This window comes from Apium graveolens, unplaced genomic scaffold, assembly GCF_009905375.1.
Source record: "Apium graveolens cultivar Ventura unplaced genomic scaffold, ASM990537v1 ctg6438, whole genome shotgun sequence".
NCBI classification, from domain to species: domain Eukaryota; kingdom Viridiplantae; phylum Streptophyta; class Magnoliopsida; order Apiales; family Apiaceae; genus Apium; species Apium graveolens.
The window spans coordinates 1-22,004 of NW_027419479.1; the positions used below are offsets into that span (position 1 = coordinate 1).

At 35.8% G+C, this 22,004-nt stretch overlaps 4 protein-coding genes across 5 annotated transcripts; 3 read left to right on the forward strand and 1 right to left on the reverse strand.

Annotated features, from left to right (window-relative positions):
• Positions 1-7,347: 7,347 nt before the first annotated feature.
• LOC141703288 (uncharacterized) lies at positions 7,348-8,496 on the forward strand. The gene is made up of 3 exons (XM_074506845.1): positions 7,348-7,439; positions 7,546-7,883; positions 8,120-8,496. The coding sequence occupies exons 1-3, from the start codon at positions 7,348-7,350 to the stop codon at positions 8,494-8,496; spliced, it is 807 nt and encodes a 268-aa protein (XP_074362946.1).
• Positions 8,497-11,102: 2,606 nt separating this feature from the next.
• LOC141703289 ((S)-8-oxocitronellyl enol synthase ISY1-like) lies at positions 11,103-12,721 on the forward strand. The gene is made up of 2 exons (XM_074506846.1): positions 11,103-11,328; positions 11,446-12,721. Exons 1-2 carry the CDS (start codon positions 11,290-11,292, stop codon positions 12,571-12,573), a joined length of 1,167 nt encoding a protein of 388 aa, XP_074362947.1. The 5' UTR covers positions 11,103-11,289; the 3' UTR covers positions 12,574-12,721.
• A 1,596-nt stretch (positions 12,722-14,317) lies between these two features.
• Positions 14,318-15,910, forward strand: LOC141703287 ((S)-8-oxocitronellyl enol synthase ISY1-like). Its single transcript, XM_074506844.1, has 2 exons — positions 14,318-14,544; positions 14,686-15,910. The coding sequence occupies exons 1-2, from the start codon at positions 14,506-14,508 to the stop codon at positions 15,775-15,777; spliced, it is 1,131 nt and encodes a 376-aa protein (XP_074362945.1). The 5' UTR covers positions 14,318-14,505; the 3' UTR covers positions 15,778-15,910.
• Positions 15,911-16,471: 561 nt separating this feature from the next.
• Positions 16,472-20,382, reverse strand: LOC141703290 (putative E3 ubiquitin-protein ligase RHY1A). 2 transcript variants are annotated; one of them, XM_074506847.1, is made up of 4 exons: positions 20,267-20,382; positions 19,893-20,146; positions 18,105-18,304; positions 16,472-17,182 (listed from the first exon to the last, which is right to left on the reverse strand). In XM_074506847.1, exons 2-4 carry the CDS (start codon positions 20,127-20,129, stop codon positions 16,762-16,764), a joined length of 858 nt encoding a protein of 285 aa, XP_074362948.1. In that variant the 5' UTR covers positions 20,130-20,146; positions 20,267-20,382; the 3' UTR covers positions 16,472-16,761. The 2 variants fall into 2 exon arrangements, with proteins under 2 accessions (XP_074362948.1, XP_074362949.1); XM_074506848.1 differs by lacking the exon at positions 20,267-20,382 and having other exon boundaries at positions 19,893-20,260.
• Between the last annotated feature and the right edge of the window lie 1,622 nt (positions 20,383-22,004).

The following is a 22,004-nucleotide window of genomic DNA, read 5'->3' on the forward strand; positions in this document are numbered from 1 at the left end:
CTTTCATTAAGATATCAAGACAATACATTTATGAAATGGAAATTACATCAATACTTATACAAGATTTTCCATAAGCTCCTAATCCTAACATCAACAGCTTTAGTCCTAGCTAAGAAGCCTGACAAAGCTGAGGATGAAGAAGAACAGGAAGAAGACAAGATTAAGTCATCTTCCTCTTCCTATCTTCGACAAACAAGATGGCGAGTCGGATGATTCGCTCTTGCTGACAGATAGCTTCCCGCCTTTCCTCCTCCAATCGCTCCAGATGGCGATGGTAGTCCATATAGAAGAACAGGAGGCGTGTCAGTACCTCCTGTGGGACAGAGTCCCATATCTCCTCAGGAATGGCTGTGACATGCCATTCCTGCTGCCACTCGGCACAACTTAGCTCCATATTGAAGGTTTGGTAGTTCAAAAACATGTTGTATCGAACCATTGTGTTTTTGACAGAAAAAGGAGGATAAGTGTGTGAGAAGAATGTGATTGAAAGACTGATGTGAAGTGGTTGCTTATATAGGCAAGAGAATGCCAAGAGACGCAAAGATATTTAATGCTGACAGGTAGAATTAATTCTACCTCGTCTCCCTAGACTTTGAAAAAGAATAACAGTCATTGGAAAGAGGAATCATGGTCTAGACCGCACAAGACACAAGAAACAGTGGACTGTTCAAGTACGAATACCATTAATCCTAATTATAGTGACTATTAATCTTCCACTTCAACATATTCTAGTTCGAACTGAGACTGTTATCAAATTTTATTCACAGATAAGCCAAGTAAAGGATTAGACTGAGAAATCAGAACTTAGACCTATACCAGAACTTAACAGTCATCAGAACATAATTTCTGAACTCGAAAAAGGAATGCCCATCTTAGTAAATACTCATACAAGTTCTGAGTTATGGACGTCAGAACTTAATCATCAGAACGTGTAACTTAGAACTTATCCTCAGAATTTGTGCAATAATGACACTATGACTGTTTATCTAAAATAACATAGACCACCACATAAATTTTCATCATTCAGATGGAGTGATTAGTGTGTGCATTAAGCTAAAAACAGACAAAGAGTAAAGTCTGAGTCACTTCAGTACATCATAGAAATAAGGCATAACTAAAATTTTGCTAAAGATCTGTCATTGTCCTGAAACCTACTGATGAATGAGTTCATGCTTAAGTCCATCTCAACTGTTTTGTGCTAATTTTATGCATCTTTTGCAATTCTATTTTACAGTGGCTTCTCAGTGTAAGTGAGTTACGACTGTTTATCAGAATTTATGCTATTTTCAGAGTATTTCTCCAGTAATCATAGAGTGTGAAAAGTCACCAAGAAAATATTTTGCTTTTCTAATGCATATTTACTTAATACCAGCAATGCACTTGGGTCGTCCCTTCCACATTTTTACTCTAGATCTCAAAGGAGTACCTGATTTTATTCTTTGATCTTTTTGCTTTTTCTTTAGATAAGAGAGGTTTATCAGCACTTAGTACATTCAGCAGTTTTACTAGTATCAGAACTTAACAGATGAGTAGCATTATTCTAATTTGTGACTTAGTAATAAGATATACAAAGTAAACTTAACTAAGCTCAATTATCAGAATTTGCTAGTGTCATAAGATTTCCACCGAAATAATTACTTCTTACATGGAATCATTTGTTTATTGAAGACTACTAGGTCAGTTATCTAGCACAGTTATCCTCATAGGATTGAATAGGTAATAGAACAAACATATCACTTATCAGAGTTTAGGAACATATATCAGACAACAGTCAGTACTTAAAGACATTTATCAATTAAGCACTGAATATACAATGAGATTAATTCTGTAAATATTGAGCATAAAGTCTGATAACACAGAACAAGTCTAAGCAGATTTAGAGAAAGAACCTGAAACCATTCCAAGTTCATTTACCAATCTTGTAAAAGTAGCTTCACATAATGGTTTTGTGAAGATATCTGCCAATTGTTGATCTGTGGGAACAAAATGCAATTCCACTGTACCTTCATCCACATGTTCCCTGATGAAGTGGTACCTGATGCTGATGTGCTTTGTCATTGAGTGTTGAACTGGATTACCTATCATAGCAATAGCACTTTGATTATCACAGTAAATAGGGATTTTGAAATATGTTAACCCATAATTCAGTAACTGATTCTTCATCCAAAGAATCTGTGCACAACAGCTTCCTGCAGCAATATACTCTGCTTCTACAGTTGATGTGGAAATTGACTTTTGTTTCTTGCTGTACCGAGAAACCAATCTGCCTCCAAGAAATTGGCAGCTTCCACTTGTGCTTTTCCTGTCAATTTTGCAACCTGCAAAATCTGCATCTGAGTAACCTATTAGTTTAAAATCTGATTCTCTAGGATACCATAATCCCAGAGCAGCTGTTCCTTTAAGATACTTAAAGATTCTTTTTACAGCTGTTAAGTGAGGTTCTCTTGGATCTGCTTGAAATCTTGCACAAAGACAGGTAGCATACATGATATCAGGTCCACTAGCAGTTAGATAGAGTAGAGAGCCAATCATACCTCTGTAGTCAGTAATATCTACTGATTTACCGGTATCCTTATCCAGTTTTGTTGCAGTGGCCATTGGAGTGGATGCACTTGAACAATCTTGCATTCCAAATTTCTTTAGCAAGTTTTTGGTGTACTTGGTTTGACAAATAAAAGTGCCTTCCTCATTCTGCTTGACTTGAAGGCCCAGAAAATAGCTAAGTTCCCCCATCATACTCATCTGATATCTTGACTGTATTAGTTTGGCAAACTTCTTGCAAAGTTTGTCATTTGTAGATCCAAAAATGATATCATCAACATAAATCTGGACCAGAAGTAAGTCCTTTCCATGGTTGAGGTAGAACAGTGTTTTGTCTATTATCCCTCTGTTGAATCCACTTTCCAGAAGAAACTGAGATAAAGTCTCATACCATGCTCTAGGAGCTTGCTTAAGTCCATAAAGTGCTTTATCAAGCCTGTAGACATAATCTGGATGTTTGGTATCTACAAAACCTGGAGGTTGTTCAACATATACCTCTTCCTCCAATTCTCCATTGAGAAAAGCACTTTTCACATCCATTTGAAAGACAGGAAACTTTTTGTGAGCAGCATAAGGCAAAAATGTCCTTACGGCTTCTAACCTAGCAACTGGTGCAAATGTTTCATCATAATCAATTCCCTCCTGTTGAGAATATTCTTTTGCAACCAGCCTTGCCTTATTCCTTGTAATTATGCCATCACTGTCAGTTTTGTTTCTGAATACCCACTTTGTACCAACAACAGTTCTATTCTTTGGTCTTGGCACTAGGGTCCAGACTTTGTTTCTTTCAAATTCATTCAACTCTTCCTGCATTGCTTGCACCCAATCAGCATCTTGAAGAGATTCTTCCACTTTCTTTGGCTCAGTCTGAGAGAGAAAAGAATTGTAAAGACACTCATTTGAAGTACCTGTTCTAATTCTGACACCTGCATCAGGATTTCCAATTATCAAATCAGGTGTATGTGATTTTGTCCACTTCCTTGCAGATGGAAGGTTTTCTCTAGAACTGGATGCTCCCCCATGATCCATGCTATCTTCATTTTCATTTTCTGATGCTCCCCCTGAAACTATGCTCTCTGAGTTAGATTTTTCAGTATTTAGATTTTCAGCACTATCAGTACTTGGCTTATCAGAACTTGACGAATCAGAACTTGAAGAGCCAGATGCATGTTCTGATGTTTCTTGAGATGTGGTAGGATCTTGAGTATGCTCCCCCTGCATAGGTGCATCTTCCTTTAACGTAGTCACCACAGTTTCAATAACATCAGAGTTTAATCCATCAGAGTTTGCAGTATCAGGACTTAGACTGTCAGGATTTTCAGTATCAGAATATGAGTCTTCATTTTCAAATCTCAGCTGATCATGGTCAATGAAATCTTTAAGACCAGTGATCTTCTTGTCATCAAAAGAGACATTGATAGATTCCATGACCACTTTTGTTCTCAAATTATAGACTCTGAAGGCTTTTGTGGAAAGTGGATATCCAACAAAGATTCCTTCATCAGCTTTTAGATCAAACTTTGATAGCTGTTCAGGATGAGTCTTGAGAACAAAACACTTGCATCCAAATACATGAAAATATTTCAGATTTGGCTTCTTTTTCTTCACCATCTCATATGGTGTTTTTCCATGCTTGTTAATGAGTGTTACATTTTGAGTAAAACAAGCAGTCTGTACAGCTTCAGCCCAGAAATAGGTTGGAAGCTTTGCTTCTTCAAGCATTGTACGTGCAGCTTCAATGAGAGTTCTATTCTTCCTTTCAACAACTCCATTTTGCTGTGGAGTTCCAGGAGCAGAAAATTCCTGCTTTATTACATAGCTTTTGCAGAACTCTTCCATTATCAAATTCTTGAACTCAGTGCCATTATCACTCCTTAAAATTTTCATAGAATCTTTGACCATTTTATCCAGCTGTTTGACATGATCAATCAAGATAGATGCAGTTTCACTTTTTGTGTGCAAGAAATACACCCATGTGTATCTGGTGAACTCATCCACTATGACCAACACATACTTCTTCTTTGCAATAGACATGACATTTACTGGACCAAATAGATCAACATGTATAAGATGATAAGGCTCAAGAATTGATGAATTAGTCTTGCTCTTGAATGAAGATTTTCTTTGTTTGGCTTTCTGACATGAATCACAAAGACCATCAGGAGCAAATACTGTGTTTGGCAATCCTCTCACAAGATCTTTCTTGACCAGTTCATTTATATTGTTGAAATTTAAATGAGAGAGTTTCTTATGCCAATTCCAGCTTTCTTCAATTGATGCTCTACTTAACAGACAGATTGCAGAACCATCAGTACTTGTTGAAAGCTTAGCTTCATAAATGTTACCACGTCTGTATCCTTTCAGAACAACTTTGCCTTTAGATTTACTCACAATTTCACAGTGTTCTTCAAAGAAATCAACATGATAACCTCTGTCACAGATTTGACTTATACTCAGTAGGTTGTGTTTAAGTCCTGAGACCGGAGCTACTTGTTTAATTATGACATTTCCAAGATTGATATTGCCATATCCCAATGTTTTTCCAATATTGCCATCTCCATAAAAAACACTTGGGCCAGCTTTCTCCACAAAGTCTGATAGCAGGGCCTTATTTCCAGTCATATGTCCTGAACATCCACTGTCCAGAACTAGAATATTTTTCCTGTTGCCCTGCAATCACAAATACCACTAATTATTAGTTTTAAGGACCCAGACTTGCTTGGATCCTTTGGCCTTATTAAGTTTGTTAACATTTGCAGCGGATTTAGCATCAGAGTTTATGTTAACTTTTTTCTTATCAGAACTTACACTATCAGACTTTGAATCAGAATTTACACTAGAAGGAACAATGGAAACTTTCTTCAAAGAAGGTTTTATTTGATAATAATCATAGTACAAACTATGATATTCCTTACAAGTATAAATGGAATGCCATAAACTACCACAATGAAAATAAGGATTTTGTGGTTTGTATCTAACAGACTGACTCTTAACTCCTGATTTTGAAGGTAAGGAGTTAATATTCTTATTCTTCCTGCAAAAAGAAGCCAGATGGTTAGAACTTCCACAGTTATGACATGTTTTCCTAGGAGCATCAGGAACAGGTTTATAATCATTGCTTTTATTCACACCTTCCTTTCCATTCCTATTTTTCCTAGGTGATTTTACCTTGTTTGCATTCTTGACATCTTTCAGCTTATGCTTAAGCTGCTTCTTTGTCATTAAGCCTATGTTCACTTCAGCTGTCTTTTCCTGTTTTAGTTTGTCAGAAGTTAATTCCTCTTTAACTTCTGATTTCTCATTTTCAGACTTTACAGTTACAAACTTAACAGGTTTAAACTTTGGCTTTTGCTTAACAACAGGCTTAATTTCTTCAGTTCCTTTATCATTCTTATCTTCTCCATAACCTAAGCCCTCTTTCCAGTTTCCACTACTTAGCAAATTTTGAGTTGTTTTGCCAGAGTTAGTCCAAGTCCTGATAATCTCTCTTTCCTTTCTAACTCAGTTTTTAGAGATTCATTTAATTTTAGCACTTCATTCCTAACATAAAAAGCATCATCTCTATCCTTCTGAGTTTGATGGAACATGACTAACTCTTTTTTCTAAGAAATCATTCCTTTTCTTAAATGCAAGATTTTCAGAAGTTAATCTTTCACATGTTAAAGTTTGATCTCTATAGCTAACAAACATGGTTTTAAGATATCTTCTCAACCCATTAATATCATCAGTATCAAAAGCATAAGTAGTCTGAGGTACCTTTGTTTCAGCAGCTTCAGAACTGCTCTCAGCACTTTCTTTATCAGCATTTGCCATCAATGAATAGTTCTCCTCACTTTCAGAGTCTGAGGTGTCTGTCCAGCTTTTCTGCTTTGTGACAAGAGCCTTGCCTTTGTCACCCTTTACCTTCTTGCAGTCAGGAGATATGTGGCCTTTCTCACCACAGTTATAGCATTTAACATTGGTGTAATCTCCTCTGTCAGACTTTCCTCCTCTGCCTTCAGATCTTCTGAAATTCTTCTTATCAGAACTTATGCTTTTCCTGGAAAACTTCTTTCCCTTCCTGAACTTGTTAGGTCACACACACACTGTAGAGGGGGTGAATACAGTGTATAGTACACTCAAATCGAACTTTAAGAACTTAAGTAACAGAAAACAAACTTTATTGAAACAATAAACTCTGTTACAGTATGGAACTGTTACCTCTCAGTGATGAACAAATATCACGAGAGCTACAAAGGTTACAATGAATAATCTTTTCTAATAATGATAACACTTTTAGTGTAAACCCTATGTCTGTGTTTATATACTACACAGTTACAAGATAATCGCTAATTGATATGGAATATAATTCTGCTTCCTAAAATATATCAATCAGATATCTTTTCTTCCAAGTATTCCATTCTTTACGGAATTCCTTCTTCATGCATATCTCTTCTTATGTTTATCTCGATCTTCTTTCCTTTAATCAGCTACTGTCCTTATCTGATTGTCCTTCAGCACTTAAGTTCTGATATCTATCTTCTGATGATTATCTCCTGATAATATAAGTACTGATATCCTTAAGTCCTGACTTCCAGTATAAGTACTGATCAACAGTTAAGTACTGATTTATCCTGTTCACGTAAGATTCTGAAAGCTAAACATAAAACATATTAGCCATGACATTATCAAATATATCTAACATATTCTGACTCACGAGTCTCTATCAACTAAAACTATTTCATAAAAGAGGTACGATTTCTTTTACTCATTTTATTCTTATCATTGTTACATATTTATTTATGTTACTAATTGAAAACTATAAAGATGGCTATGCCGTCAAGTAATACTATAAAGATGGCTCTACCGTCAAGTAATACTACTATAAAGATGGCGCTGCCGTCAAATAATAATCAAAAGTTTTTTGGTCGGCTATGCTGTCGTAACTTTTGTATAAAGTTATTATTTCAACTTGCTTGTTTAAATATTATGTGACATATTATATCTTGTTTAAAATCTATTCAGAATGGCGAATCTTGCAAAATTAGAGTTTCTTGCCTTGGATGTATCTGGGGATAATTATCTATCTTGGGTAGTCGATGCTGAATTACACCTTAGTGCTAACGGGTTAAAAGACACCATAGAATCGGGAAAAACTCCAAACGTTGAACAAAATGCCAAGGCTATCATTTTTCTTAGGCATCACATTCATGAAAATTTAAAATCTGAGTACTTAACCGTCAAAAACCCACTAACCCTTGGGAATAATCTCAAATATAGATTTGATCACCAAAAAATTGTTCATCTACCTCATGCCCGATATGACTGGCTTAACATAAGCTTACAAGATTTCAAATCTATTGGTGAGTATAATTCTGCCTTATTCAAAATAAGTTCAAAACTGACCTGGTGTGGTGAGAATTTTACTGATGCTGACATGATTGAAAAGACGCTTTCAACCTTTCACCCAAACACTATGATTCTGGCGCAATAATTTCGGGAGCGCAACTTTCAAAAATATAGTGAGCTGATATATCTCCTTCTTGTAGCTAAAAGAACAACGAGTTGTTATTGAAAAATCATCAGATACGTCCCACAGGCTCTGCCCAGTTACCTAAAGTACATAACACGTCATTCCGGAAGAATGGGCGTGGGAAAGGGCATAGAGGAGGACGAGATTACGGACGGAATCGTGGACACGGATATTTTCGTGGACGGTTTCGTAATCAGTATAACTCTGGTCACCTGAATTGGCAGCGTGATGGATACAACAACAACTCTGGCCACCATAAGTGGCAGAATGAGATGCCAAATAAAAGGAAGGCACCACCAGAAGGGGATACTAGAGATATCTGCTTTAGATGTGGGGCTCATGGGCATTGGACTCATACTTGTCGTACACCCAAACATCTTGTAGAACTTTATGAGTCATTCAAAAAGGCAGAATGGACAAAGGATGGAAACAAACTTGGCTAGCTATAATGATGAACCGATGATTAAGACCACAGATGAACTAGAAAATGGTGTTAATATCTACTATAGCCTAGATGACTAGTTTTAATATGCACTTCTTTTATGTCATGTGTTGCATCTACTTATTTCGACATCTACTTCCATGTACTTGTTTTATGTTCTTGTTCAATGTTCTAGTTTTATGTACTTTTTTTATCTTAATAAAGTCATTTTTCACTTATATATATATATACTTTTTCCGTGGGAGTATTGAAATTAATGATGTATATGCTTTTTCCGTGGCATGTGATATTATTATGAACTCTGATCCAGAACCACAAAATATGAAAGAATGTCGACAAAGAGATGATTGGCCAAAATGGAAAATTGCAATCCAGGAAGAATTACAATCCTTGCGCAAGAGAATGTATTTGGACCTGCAGTCCGAACACCAGCTGGTGTGGTCCCCGTGGGGAACAGATGGGTATTTGTACGAAAATGAAATGAGAGAAATAAAATTATAAGATATAAAGCCCGGCTCGTAGCCTAGGGATTCTCTCAAAGGCCTGGATTTGATTACCAGGAAACTTACTCTCCTGTGATGGATAGAGTTACTTTTCGTTTTTTTATGGGTATGGCTTGTATGGAAAAATTGGAAACACGTCTGATGGACGTTGTGACAGCCTACCTATATGGATCACTTGATAGTGATATCTATATGAAAATCCCTGAAGGATTAAAATTGGATGAGAATAAGACTTGTCATTTATACTCAGTTAAATTACAACGATCAATATATGGACTGAAATAATCTGGTCGTATGTGGTACAATAGGCTTAGTGAATACCTATTGAATGATGGGTATGTTAATGATAAAGTATGTCCATGTGTGTTTATTAAAAGATCTCAAACTTGTTTCGTTATTATTGCTGTATATGTGGATGATTTGAATATTGTAGGTACTTTTGAAGATATTACTAATACTGCTAATTATTTGAAAAATGAGTTTGAGATGAAAGATCTTGGAAAGACAAAGTTTTGTTTAGGTTTATAAGTGGAACACTTATCTTCAGGAATATTTGTTCATCAATCAACCTACACAGAAAAGGTTCTTGATCGATTTTACAAGGACAAATCTCATCCTCTGACTACACCAATGGTGGTTCAGTCACTTGAAGTTGAAAAGGATCTATTTCATCCCAGAAAAGAAGATGAAGATCCACTTGGACCAGAAGTTCCATATCTCAGTGCAATTGGCGCTCTTATGTACCTCGCAAACAACACATGACCTGATATTGTTTTTGATGTGAATCTATTAGCAAGATTCAGTTCAGATCCAACTAAAAGACATTGGAATGGAATCAAGCATATATTGAGAGATATCTTCGCGGGATAATTGATCTTGGATTATTCTTTCCAAATAATTCGAAATCACAGCTGGTTGGATATGCAAATGCTGGATACTTGTCAGATCCTCGTGTTGGACGATCACAGACAGGTTACTTATTCACATATTGCGGTACTTCTATCACTTGAAAATCTACAAAACAGAACATGGCTGCAACTTCATCAAATCACGCAGAATTACTAGCAAAACATGAAGCAAGTAGGGAATGTGTCTAGCTACGATTCATAATCCAACATATTTGGCATTCATGTGGATTATCAAATGTCACAGACGGCCCTACTATTTTGTTTGAAGATAATTCCGCTTACATTAAACAGTTAAAGGAAGGATATATGAAGGGAGATCGAACAAAACACATCTTACCAAAATTCTTCTACACCCACGAATTACAAGAGAATGGAGATATTGATGTACAACAAGTTCGATCATGTAATAATCTGGCGGATATACTTACAAAGTCACTACGGACATCAACATTTGAAAAGTTACGAAATAACATCGGAATGCGAAGATTAAAGAACATATTACATCAAGATGTCAATATGTGAGATTTTTATTCTGGGGGAGACTGTACTCTTTTTCCTTCGTCAAGTTTTTTTTTCCCACCGGATTTTTTCTTGCAAGGTTTTAACGAGGCAATCAATCTTTGAGATACTCACATTTGACAATCAAGGGGGAGTATTATAATAATGATTGTTAAATCTTAATAATGAAGACTCGCAATACTTACTAAGAAAAACTCGCGATACTTATCAAGAAATACTTAATTTAATATTGGAAGTTTGTCACGAAAATCAAGATTTTGTTTAATTATTAAGTTTTCCTAATATAGTTGATAAAACTCTACTAAAAAAAATTGCGTAGTCATTTGTTCTTGAACAATCACAAAAAAAGTAATAATATTTTTGAGATCTCTCTATTTTCTTCTCCATTTCTTACTCTATAATTTATAATTTTTTTATAACACTCCGTAAATATTTTGTGAATTTTTCGCTTCTCGATATGCTGGGCAGTAGAGTAAAAAGTGGTGTATTATAACATCATAAGCATAATGGTAACTAAAATCGAGATGTGCGCATATAAACATTAAATAACTTGAAATTGATTTAGTCCGGTGCAGAGGTGAACGCAAACAATTTCATAGCCAGCTCTTTCATAAAGCCAAGAAAGATGGTCGACTACGTAATACTGAAAAGTCAGAAACTGAGAAATATGTGCTCAACGATTCAACATTATTAACCTTATCGCCCGTCACTCCTGACAAAACAAAAAAAAAAACTTATCTTCTCGCCAAGCTTCTTCAATATTTCCAAAGTCTATCATCGCATTAATGTTCCTACCCCATTATTCTCTACATATATTTCTACAAATCTTATCAAAATTCAAAAGCAAAGACAATTAAACAAACAATGAGCTGGTGGTGGTCTGGTGCAGTTGGCGCTGCAAGGGTATTAATCTTCTAATCTTCTTATCTCCTTTATGTTTATGCATACTTTTGTATTAAGTTGTCCTTTTTTTTGTTATGTGCTGATACAATCCTTCATGCAAATGTATATTTATTTTAGAAACCTCGCAATCAAGAAAATGTTACGTTGGACTACGAAAGTGTGGCCCTGGTTGTGGGTATTACAGGCATAGTTGGCAATAGTCTGGCTGAGATTCTTCCTCTCCCTGACACCCCGGGAGGCCCCTGGAAAGTCTATGGCGTTGCTCGTCGTCCGAGACCACAGTGGGATGCAAATCACCCGGTTGAGTACATCCAGTGCGACATTTCCAATCCTGAAGAAACTCAATCCAGACTCTCTGGCCTTAAAGATGTGACTCACCTCTTTTATGTCACTTGGGCTAGTAGATCAACTGAGGTTGAAAATTGTGAAATCAATAGTAGAATGTTTGGAAATTTGTTAAATTGTATTATTCCAAATGCACCAAAGCTGCAACATATTTGTTTACAAACTGGGAAAAAACATTATTTCGGGTCTTTTGATTCGTTTGGGATGGTAGCACATGATCCTCCCTTTAGTGAAGATCTTCCGAGGCTGAATGCTCCTAATTTTTACTATAATCTGGAGGATATCTTGTTTGAGCAAGTGGCCAAGAAAGAGGGCTTGACTTGGTCAGTTCATAGGCCTGGAACTATATTTGGTTTTTCGCCTTACAGTATGATGAATATGATTTGTACTCTGTGTGTTTATGCTGCAATATGCAAACAGGAGGGTGTGGTTATGAGGTTTCCAGGGACTAAGGAAGCTTGGAGTTCCTATTCAGAAGCTTCGGATGCTGACTTAATTGCTGAGCAAGAGATATGGGCTGCAGTAGATCCAAATGCCAAGAATGAAGCATTTAATTGCAGTAACGGAGATGTGTTCAAGTGGAAGCATTTCTGGAAGGTGTTGGCCGAGCTATTTGAGGTGGAATGCGGAGAATTTGAAGGCGGAGAGAGATTGACATTAGTAGAGTTGATGAAGGATAAAGAGAGTGTGTGGGATGAGATTGTGAAACAGAACAATTTGGTGCCTACTAAATTAGAAGATATTGGACTGTGGTGGTTTGTTGATTACATACTTGGAGTTGAGTATCCTTTAGATACCATGAACAAGAGCAAGGAGCATGGATTCTCGGGTTTCAGAAACTCCAAATCCTCGTTCATTCATTGGATAAATAAGCTCAAAGATTCCAAAATTGTTCCTTAGGTTCATCCTGCTTCCTTCTGGTGTTTTCATGTTTAATGTGTTTGATTTGTATTTTTCTTTTTTGCAAAATGTTCAATAAAGTAATAAACTACATAGAAAATAAAGGAAAGCATTGGCAATGCTTCTAATACCAATGTGTTTCCCCTGATGGTTTGTCTTTCTTAGTATGTTAAAAAATGTTCGCAAAAGAATATAACATTTGTTGCAGATTATTTGTTCAATCATCAATCAATCAATAGAATTTGTATGCTGAAATAGTAAAAACATCAATTGTTAAAGGAAGGTTAAGAAGACAAAAATCAAATAGAGACTACAAACTTGAGAAAAGTCATTTGTTATAAATTGTTTAATATCTAGTTTAATTGTTCAAAAAGAAAGATAATAAATTTTGAACCAGTGGTCCAGATATGAACAAATGAAATAAGCGACCAGATTGACATAGCAGGTCTACGTCTAGGAATTAGTACCACAAAATCAAGAAGTTGATTGAAGTTGTTATAAAAATGTTTGAAACTGTCCGCTTAAAAGTATAGATGGTGCCTCTATCTAAACACACCAGGGAAAATTGATTGTTAGATTTTCTTTTTCAAAAATTATTTTTTCAAGCAAGGAACTTGTATGATGCAAGAAGTAGACTGCTTCAGACATTTTTTTTCTTATAATCATATTGCCTTCCGCCCCTCCACTGAGGGTTACCCTTACGGGAAACTGCTTCAGACATTTTTTTTTCTTATAATCATATTGCCTTCCGCCCCTCCACTGAGGGTTACCCTTACGGGAAGTTGAAGTTTAAGTCTTGTTAAAGGCAAGAATGCGTAGGGTTACCCTTACGGGAAGCTGAATTTTAATTCTTGTTAAGGTGAATGCTCAATCAGAATAAGAATATGCAGACCCTAAATATATATACATAATTAAACATTCTGCAAAATGAATGAACAATATGATACAAATTATAAAATTACAATACAAAACATCCGTGATCTGATCCATGTTCAAGTTTAACACTGTTTGAGAGTTAAGTTACACATCTAAGCCTCCGTATAGCAAAGATCTTGCGGGGCTATATGCTTCAAACTTTTATTATAATCAAGAGGATATATATTGTTTGAAAATGGAGCCAAAAAAAGGATGCCTTAACTTGGTCAGTCCAAAGGCCTGGAGTTATTTTTCATTTTTCCCTAAAAAAAATCGAAGAGCAGTACTAGATTTACAGAATTTTGTACAAAAAATTTGTACATAATGACATGGGCAATTGATGTCTCGTATTTTAATTAATTTTGTTGATATGAATACAGGGGCCCATTCCAATTAAAACACGCCACATATCATTATGTACACAATTCCGTACACTAAGCATTTTCCAAAAATCAAACCATGGAGGGAGTAGTTTTTTTTATCAGATTGGGACAAACTAGCGGGCCTATATATGACTTTTGTCCTCATAATTGATTGAAAAAATTGAATATTTCAAAACCACGGGGGAGTAGTTTTTATGATGAGAAATGTCTTGTGCAGTTGTGCTATATCATGACTTGTGCATGTGCACGTATATGGTGTGCACTCTTGAACCCGGGAACTCCCTAGACCGAGCTCTGATATCGTGATAAATAATTAGTTGCTCTGATACCTTAAGATGGTAGAGAAAGACAATAACGGGATCTGATCTTATAGTCTTGGCGCATAAACTAACTTTTAAATAACTTGAAATTGATTTGGATTAGTACCTACGTGAATGAACAAGAAAGATGGTCGACCAGGTGATAATGAAAGTCCGAAACTGAGAACTATCAGTGCAACAATTCCACATTATAACCTTATCATCACTCCTGACAAAAAAATAATGCTCCTTCATCACTTTCCTACTTCATTGTTGTCTATATATGTTTTCATTTCTCTTATCAAAATTCAAAATCAAAGACTATTAAACAAACAATGAGCTGGTGGTCGTCTGCTGCAGTTGGCGTTGCAAGGGTGATCCTCTAATCTCTCTTCTTTTCTAATTACTAATCTTTTCGTTAATCACTTTTGTTAATGCATACTTTTGTAGTAAGCTGTCCATTTTTTTGTTTATTTTAGAGACCTCTGAATCAAGAAAATGTTCCGTTGAACTAGGAAAGTGTGGCCCTAGTTGTGGGCATTACAGGCATCGTTGGCAACAGTCTGGCTGAGATTCTTCCTCTTCCTGACACCCCGGGAGGCCCCTGGAAAGTATATGGCGTTGCTCGTCGTCCAAGACCACCATGGGATGCAAACCATCCTGTTGAGTACATCCAATGTGACATTTCCAATCCTGAGGAAACTCATTCTAGACTCTCTGGCCTTAAAGATGCGACTCACCTCTTTTATGTCACTTGGGCTAATGGATCAACAGAAACTGAAAACTGCAAAATTAATAGTAAAATGTTTACAAACTTGTTGAGTTGCATTATTCCAAATGCGCAAAAGCTGCAACATATTTGTTTACAAACTGGGATAAAACATTATCTCGGGTCTTTTGATTCATTAGGGATGGTAGCACATGAACCTCCATATATTGAAGATCTTCCGAGGCTGAATGCTCCAAATTTTTACTATAATCTTGAGGATATCTTGTTTGAGCAAGTGGCAAAGAAAGATGGCTTGACTTGGTCAGTTCATAGGCCTGGAACTATATTTGGCTTTTCGCCTTACAGTATGATGAATATAATTTGTAATCTGTGTGTTTATGCTTCAATATGCAAACACGAGGGTGCGGTTCTGAGGTTTCCAGGGACTAAGGAAGCTTGGAGTTCGTATTCAGGAGCTTCGGATGCTGACTTAATTGCTGAGCAAGAGATATGGGCTGCATTGGATATAAACGCCAAGAATGAAGCGTTTAATTGCAGTAACGGGGATGTGTTCAAGTGGAAGCATTTCTGGAAGGTGTTGGCCGAGCTATTTGAGGTGGAATGCGGAGAATTTGAAGGCAGAGAGAGATTGACATTAGTAGAGTTAATGAAGGATAAAGGTAGTGTGTGGGATGAGATTGTGCAACAGAACAATTTGGTGCCTACTAAATTGGAAGAGATTGGATCCTGGTGGTTTGTTGATTACATACTTGGAGTTGAGTATCCTTTAGATACCATGAACAAGAGCAAGGAGCATGGATTCTTGGGTTTCAGAAATTCCAAATCCTCGTTCATTCATTGGATAAATAAGCTCAAAGGTTCCAAAATCGTTCCTTAATTAGGTTCATTCAACTTCCTTCTTGTGTTTTCATGTTTAATGTGTGATTTGTATTTGTAGCTCTAATTTCTGGTGTGTTCAATAAAGTAATAAACTACATAGCAAAATGAGGAAATCATTGGCAATGCTTCTAAAATAAATGTTTTTCACCTTCTTGATGGTATGTCTTTCTTAGTATGGTAAAAAACTTTGGCAAAAGAAGATAACCTGTTCAATTAATAAAAGTTGTATGCTTTAATAGTAAAAACAACAATTGTTAAAGGAAGGTGAAGAAACCTAAAAACAGGAAGAGAATCCTAACTTAAGAACAGTCAAATATAGAATACGGATCCTAAACAACTTTTGCAGTTTCAAGTTAATTAATCAGTTAAATTATTTCAAACTGTATTTCCCAATAAGAGCATCGTTGTAATTATTTTGAAGTTTAAGAGCCCGTTTAGGAAATCTTAAAATAAATAATTTATGACTTAAAATTAATAAGTGACTTAAAAGTGAAAAGTAAATGAATACTTATAAGTTATGTAAGTATTTGGTTAATTTTACTTATAAGTCAATTTTTTTTAACTTAAATGAACTAAAATAAATAATTTTTAAATATGATTATCTTAATTCATGACTTTTAAATAAACTTAACATTTAAAAACTAATATTAACAAAAAGGTGAAAAATTAAAATTAAATTGAGAAAAAATACATCGTTACTAACATTCAACTAATCAACTTATAAGTTGTAAATTCAACTTACAAGTTGGGTCAGCAACCAGTCCGAGATAAGTCCGATAAACAAGCCCCAAGTCTTTTTGAAGGTAAAATGTGTGGGGTATAAGATTACAACTATTACAACAAAGTAGTGCAAAAGGATAAGTTACAAAACATCCCTGATCTATGTTCAAGTTACACACCGTTACAGAGTCGAAGTTATACATCTAAGCCGGAAAGTATACAAAACGAGACAGATGAAAATTGCCATGAGAAAATACAATGGTCATTCTGCAGCTTCATCAACAGTAACTATGATAGCTGCTCGACAGTAAGGGCAGTCCCCACAAGCACGAACCCATGGATACAAGCAGCACTGATGATATTTATGCCCACAAGGCAAGCATACGAGTTCAGCTCCCTCCACGAAATTCTCTAAACAAATGCTACACTCAAGTGACGCCCTAGAGATATTTTCTTCATCGCCCTTCTCTGTAGTGGTGAAAACCTCGATGTTCAAATGATCCAAATCATCTTGAGTAAGTCCAGAAGGGCGGTTTTTTGTAGATTCTGATGCTATGTATGATCCCATGTCAGAGTTAGATCTGATAGATGGGTTAAGTCTAGCCAACATGCGCCACTCCTCAATATCCCTCATATTTCTATGCAACTCACGGTATGAGGCTCTTATGTTTCCCCTAGGATCACTTCAGGAAAATAAGAATTTAGGTGAAAACATCCACTTCCACTTAATACAGCAAGTCACTTTGACAACAATGATAAGAACACATTTGACGGTGTAATAATAAGCCCAAGATCAGATTTTACAATTAATAAATAACTTGCCAAACTCGTGCGTCACAAACCTAAACAAATGAAGAAAATGTCACAAGGAAACCAAAAACCCTAGAGAAAGCTACCTCATTTTGGGTCGAAAAGAGCTCATTACTACGACTAGACACAAAAATTCACATTTCCAATTTCGTAAGTGGACCACACCATTGTAATGAACAAGCCTAAGAGAGAGTCGAAGGAACCTCAATTACATAATGGAACATGGAATATAGTAGCAGTGTCAATGGAAAATATGTGGCTGGCACTACAAAAAGAGAAAGAGAAGGAAATGAAAATCTTGACATAAGAATGTTTCAAGATTCAAATTTCAAGTGAAATAAATCCCTTGAATGCCCAGTATAATCTGCAGGATCCTCGAGTCCAACTAAAGTTTCTTCTGTGTCTAGTGGAAGACATGAAACCGGCCTTTGTTTTAAAAATCAGACTATCATTATGAGTGACATATTGAAGTACTTATGCTTTGAAAGAAAGGTATATGTCTGCAACACCTTATTGAAAGATTATTTGCTCCTAAATTATAAGCCTTTTAATACATCAGAAAACAGTCAGAATAACAACTTAAATAACCAACACCAAATCAAGAACTACCAAAAAAAAGCAGATCAACTTGCATTCAAAGTGACTAATAGCAATTATTGCATCAGAAATCAGTCAGGATGACAAATTAAATGACCAACACCAAATCAAGAACTACCATACAAAATCAGATCAACTTGCATCCAAAGTGAATAATAGCAACAGCGAAAAGAAGATTGCACAAAATGTATTACAAACCTCCGTCCAGCTAATTGAATGCCTCTTAATCTTTCAAGAAGCCTTTCTCTTGCAAGCAAGACATCTCCCGGAAGCCTTTCACTCCGAACAAATCTCGCACGAGTAGGTATGCTTGTAAAAACTCCCAAGTCAACATTGGCCTGAATAGGCTGACTGCTAGAAGAGCCCCCTCCTTGATCAAATCTAACTGATTCACGCTCCTGAGAACAATAGTGCAACTCAGTAATCCTCTAAAAACAGGTAAAGTTCCACATTACTAAAGAATTCACGAAAAGCATATCCACAAAACAACAATTATAACTCTAAAATATGGCCAAAATTGTACAACAAAGGAATAAAAAAATCACACTATTGCGAGAATTCATTATACACTCAAGCCATACGTCTTCAGTGGATCGATGTCAGAAAGGAACATATAGCAAAAGATAGATACAAAAAGCAAAAGATGGATACAAACATAATGACATGATGCAAACAATCATTCTGAGTTGCAGAAGAATGATTTTAGCGTCACCACTGCAAGTGTCATATCTGTTGCTTGTTTTTAACATCACAAGTCACAACTTCAAAGAACCAAATCAAACAGAAGTTAAAACATACCACAGAGAGCATAAAATGGAAGGGAAAAGAAGAGAGATAACACCAAAGGAATTCATAGAATGACTTGAGCTTTGCTTCTGAGCATCTCACTAGGCCTCCACTGATAGCTGATCACATGTTGTCTTAGATAAATGAATCCTATGGTTTAACTTTCCTTTCTAAAAAATTGTGCCTCACTTAGACGAAGGTGCAACTTGCCATACACATGCCTTAAGCCTAAGGAGGTGAGGTATGCACATCTTTTTAGCATCAACCTTGCCCCACTACACAATTAACACTGTTTAAACAGTGAGGGGCGAGAGTTATAAAAGGTAAGTTGTGAACTTCCCTATTAGGTCTAAGGTTTCCTATTAGCCTGTAATTGCAACCAACTCTATGCCTCAAATAAGCAGCTTTCAGTGTTCTAAGACGAGAATTCATAGTCAATAGAGCGAAGATTATGGATGATGATGCTGTAAAGACCTAAGCAACTTATCATCCTGTAATCTTGAATATACCTTATTCTTTTATGGTAAATATCAAACGGCATAAATGAGATCATGGAAATCGAAATGATCCAAAAACCTGTTCCGTATCAATCCAATATTTTGGTAAAACAAGAATGATCATCTACCGTAGATATTCATGAGTTGTAATAACATAATAGACCTAAAATGTACCTCACACGCCATTCCGCCGTCAATCGTCATCCTATCCTATTCATTTCAATATTTAAAACGCTACGCGTCACAATCCTTTCCCTCCACCTTGGTGGCGGAAAAGTTTCCCATCTTTAATTCTCTATTGGCTACTACACCTATTACGAAAGAAAACAAAAAAATGCACCAAAACAATCAAAATTCATAACCGTCACTCACACCTTCATTCAAACTTCCCGCGCTCATTTCCTAATTTCCATACTAAATAAATTACAACCAACTTCCTTCACACTATCCTCCCTCGCAAAAATAGCATCTAAAGCCATTCCCGAAACAAAACCAACACTCGTACAAATCAATCTCAACAACCTAATCTCACAAATTAACCTAAAACCAAACTTATCAGCACAATCTCTCTCTCAGTCTCTCTCTCTCTCAGACCTCAGTCTCTCTCTCTCTTTCAGTTTCTCTCTCTCTCACACATACACACAAATTTATCAATCAAGCACAACTAAAATTACATAAAAATCAAAACTTTCTCGTAAATTACCAAACTAGCTCTCCGAACAACATGATTATCGCCTCGTCTCGGATGATCACATCCCTCCACATCATGATGACGCCGGCGAGAGCCGTGGCTATGATTATTATTATTATTATTATTCCGGCGCCGATTAGGATGAAACGAATGCCCATCGCCGGCGCCGGAATCAAAAGGTCCGAGTTCGTTAGGGTTCCGGCCGAACCGGAACCGGCGGCTACTAAACAACTCCGAAGCACTCGTCATTCAATTCATGCCCTAACCTGTTGAATAAACACAAAGTTCAGAGCAATTAAACGCAGATATAGATACAAAAATGAATAAGAGTGTATGTATAGGTGGCAATTGGATTGAATTGGTGTGGCAAAGAGCGAGAAGATTACAATCGATAGCGACCGAATTTTATGTATTTTGTGTTGTTCGGTTGAAATAACAAGAAATTGAATATTAGGAAAGTGTATAAAGTGGGGAGATTTTTTTGTTAAGTGTACTTTCTTTTTCTTTTCTTTTGGTAAAAAAATTTGTTCTTTTTTCTTTCTTTTTTTAAGTAAAAAAGAACATGCATTTTCTATGATAATCTCATAACTCATTCTAAGCTCTCATGAAAGTCTAGCATTACCTCATGTGCTAACATATGAACATTAACAAATTTTTAAGTAAAAACTACCTGCATATTATCAGAATACTTAAACAAATTGATATAATTGATGATAAAGTGTCAAAAATGATTTTTTTTATCGTAGATAACCCGAATCCGCTAACCTTCGGTTGTGCACCGGGTAAACCTTATGGGCTCACACAATAATCTGCAAATCAAGTGAATTAAGGTAAACTGCATTTAAGCAGCAAGAGCCTTTGCCTAAATTAATTTTGTATTTATCCATTATACAATTTTACAATTTTTTTAACCCTAAAACTTCTTCAGCCTTAAGAGCGATCTGACCTTCATATTGTCTGCACCTAGACTCGGCAACTTTGGACACGACACGACACGACTTACACGACACGAAACGACACGAAAATTTAGTGTTTGTGTTTACATTTTTAGTACATGACACGAATGTACACGAACACGAAAGCACACGGTCGAGATTTAGTGTTGGTTTTGTGTTTAACCTTCGAGTACACGACACGACACGACACGATACGAAGTATACGACATAAATAAATATTATAATTAATTTTAAGATTTTTATATATATATGTAGAAATATAATAAATATATGCATATTTATTTTTAATATATTATTTGATTTCATTATATTGTATATAATTGAGATCTAAATATATATTTTTTATATTTTTTATAATTTTTTTATCTAAAAATCTTATATTTTAATTTATATTAATATTAAATTTAATATATATTAATATTCAATTAACACGACATACACAACACGAAACGACACAAAACGAAAGTATACGAACACGAATGTACATGAACGCTAAACATGTCGGGTTTTGTATTTGACATTCAAGTACACGAAATTAGAGATGCACAAAAGACCCATCGGACCGGGTTTTGACCGGGCCTTAAAAAGCCCGGGCTTTGACCGGGCCGGGCTTTTCGGGCTTTGACTTTGACCGGGCCGGGCCAGCCTTTCCAAAAATGTCAAAGCCCGTTTGGGCCCTCGAGGCGGGCCTAACCGGGCTTTTTTTCGAGCCGGATCGGATCAGGCCGGGCTTTTTTCTAATTTAAATCGGATCGAGTATTATTAGAGATTCCGAAGAATACATATGTCAACAACTAGATCATCGTAAAAATGTACTAGTTCATATGGAATATTTTATGAAAACATTACTTCATTGAAAATATTTAAGTTCGGCAAAAAATAAACATGTTTATAGAATAATATGTTTTATCATTGTTATGATAACAATGATATCCAAATATATCTTCTTTCATTATTTATGCAACGAAGTATATAAATAATATTATTAATCACAAATATGTAAATATATATATGTTTAAAGTATTATTTATATTTATAGTAAATGTGAATTTATAAATATATAGGGAAATATATTAGAATAATCAGAGTATAACTGGGCTTTTTCGGGTTTTTAATCGGGTCGGGCCGGGCCGAAACCCGGGCTTTTAACCGGGTCGGGCTTTGCCTA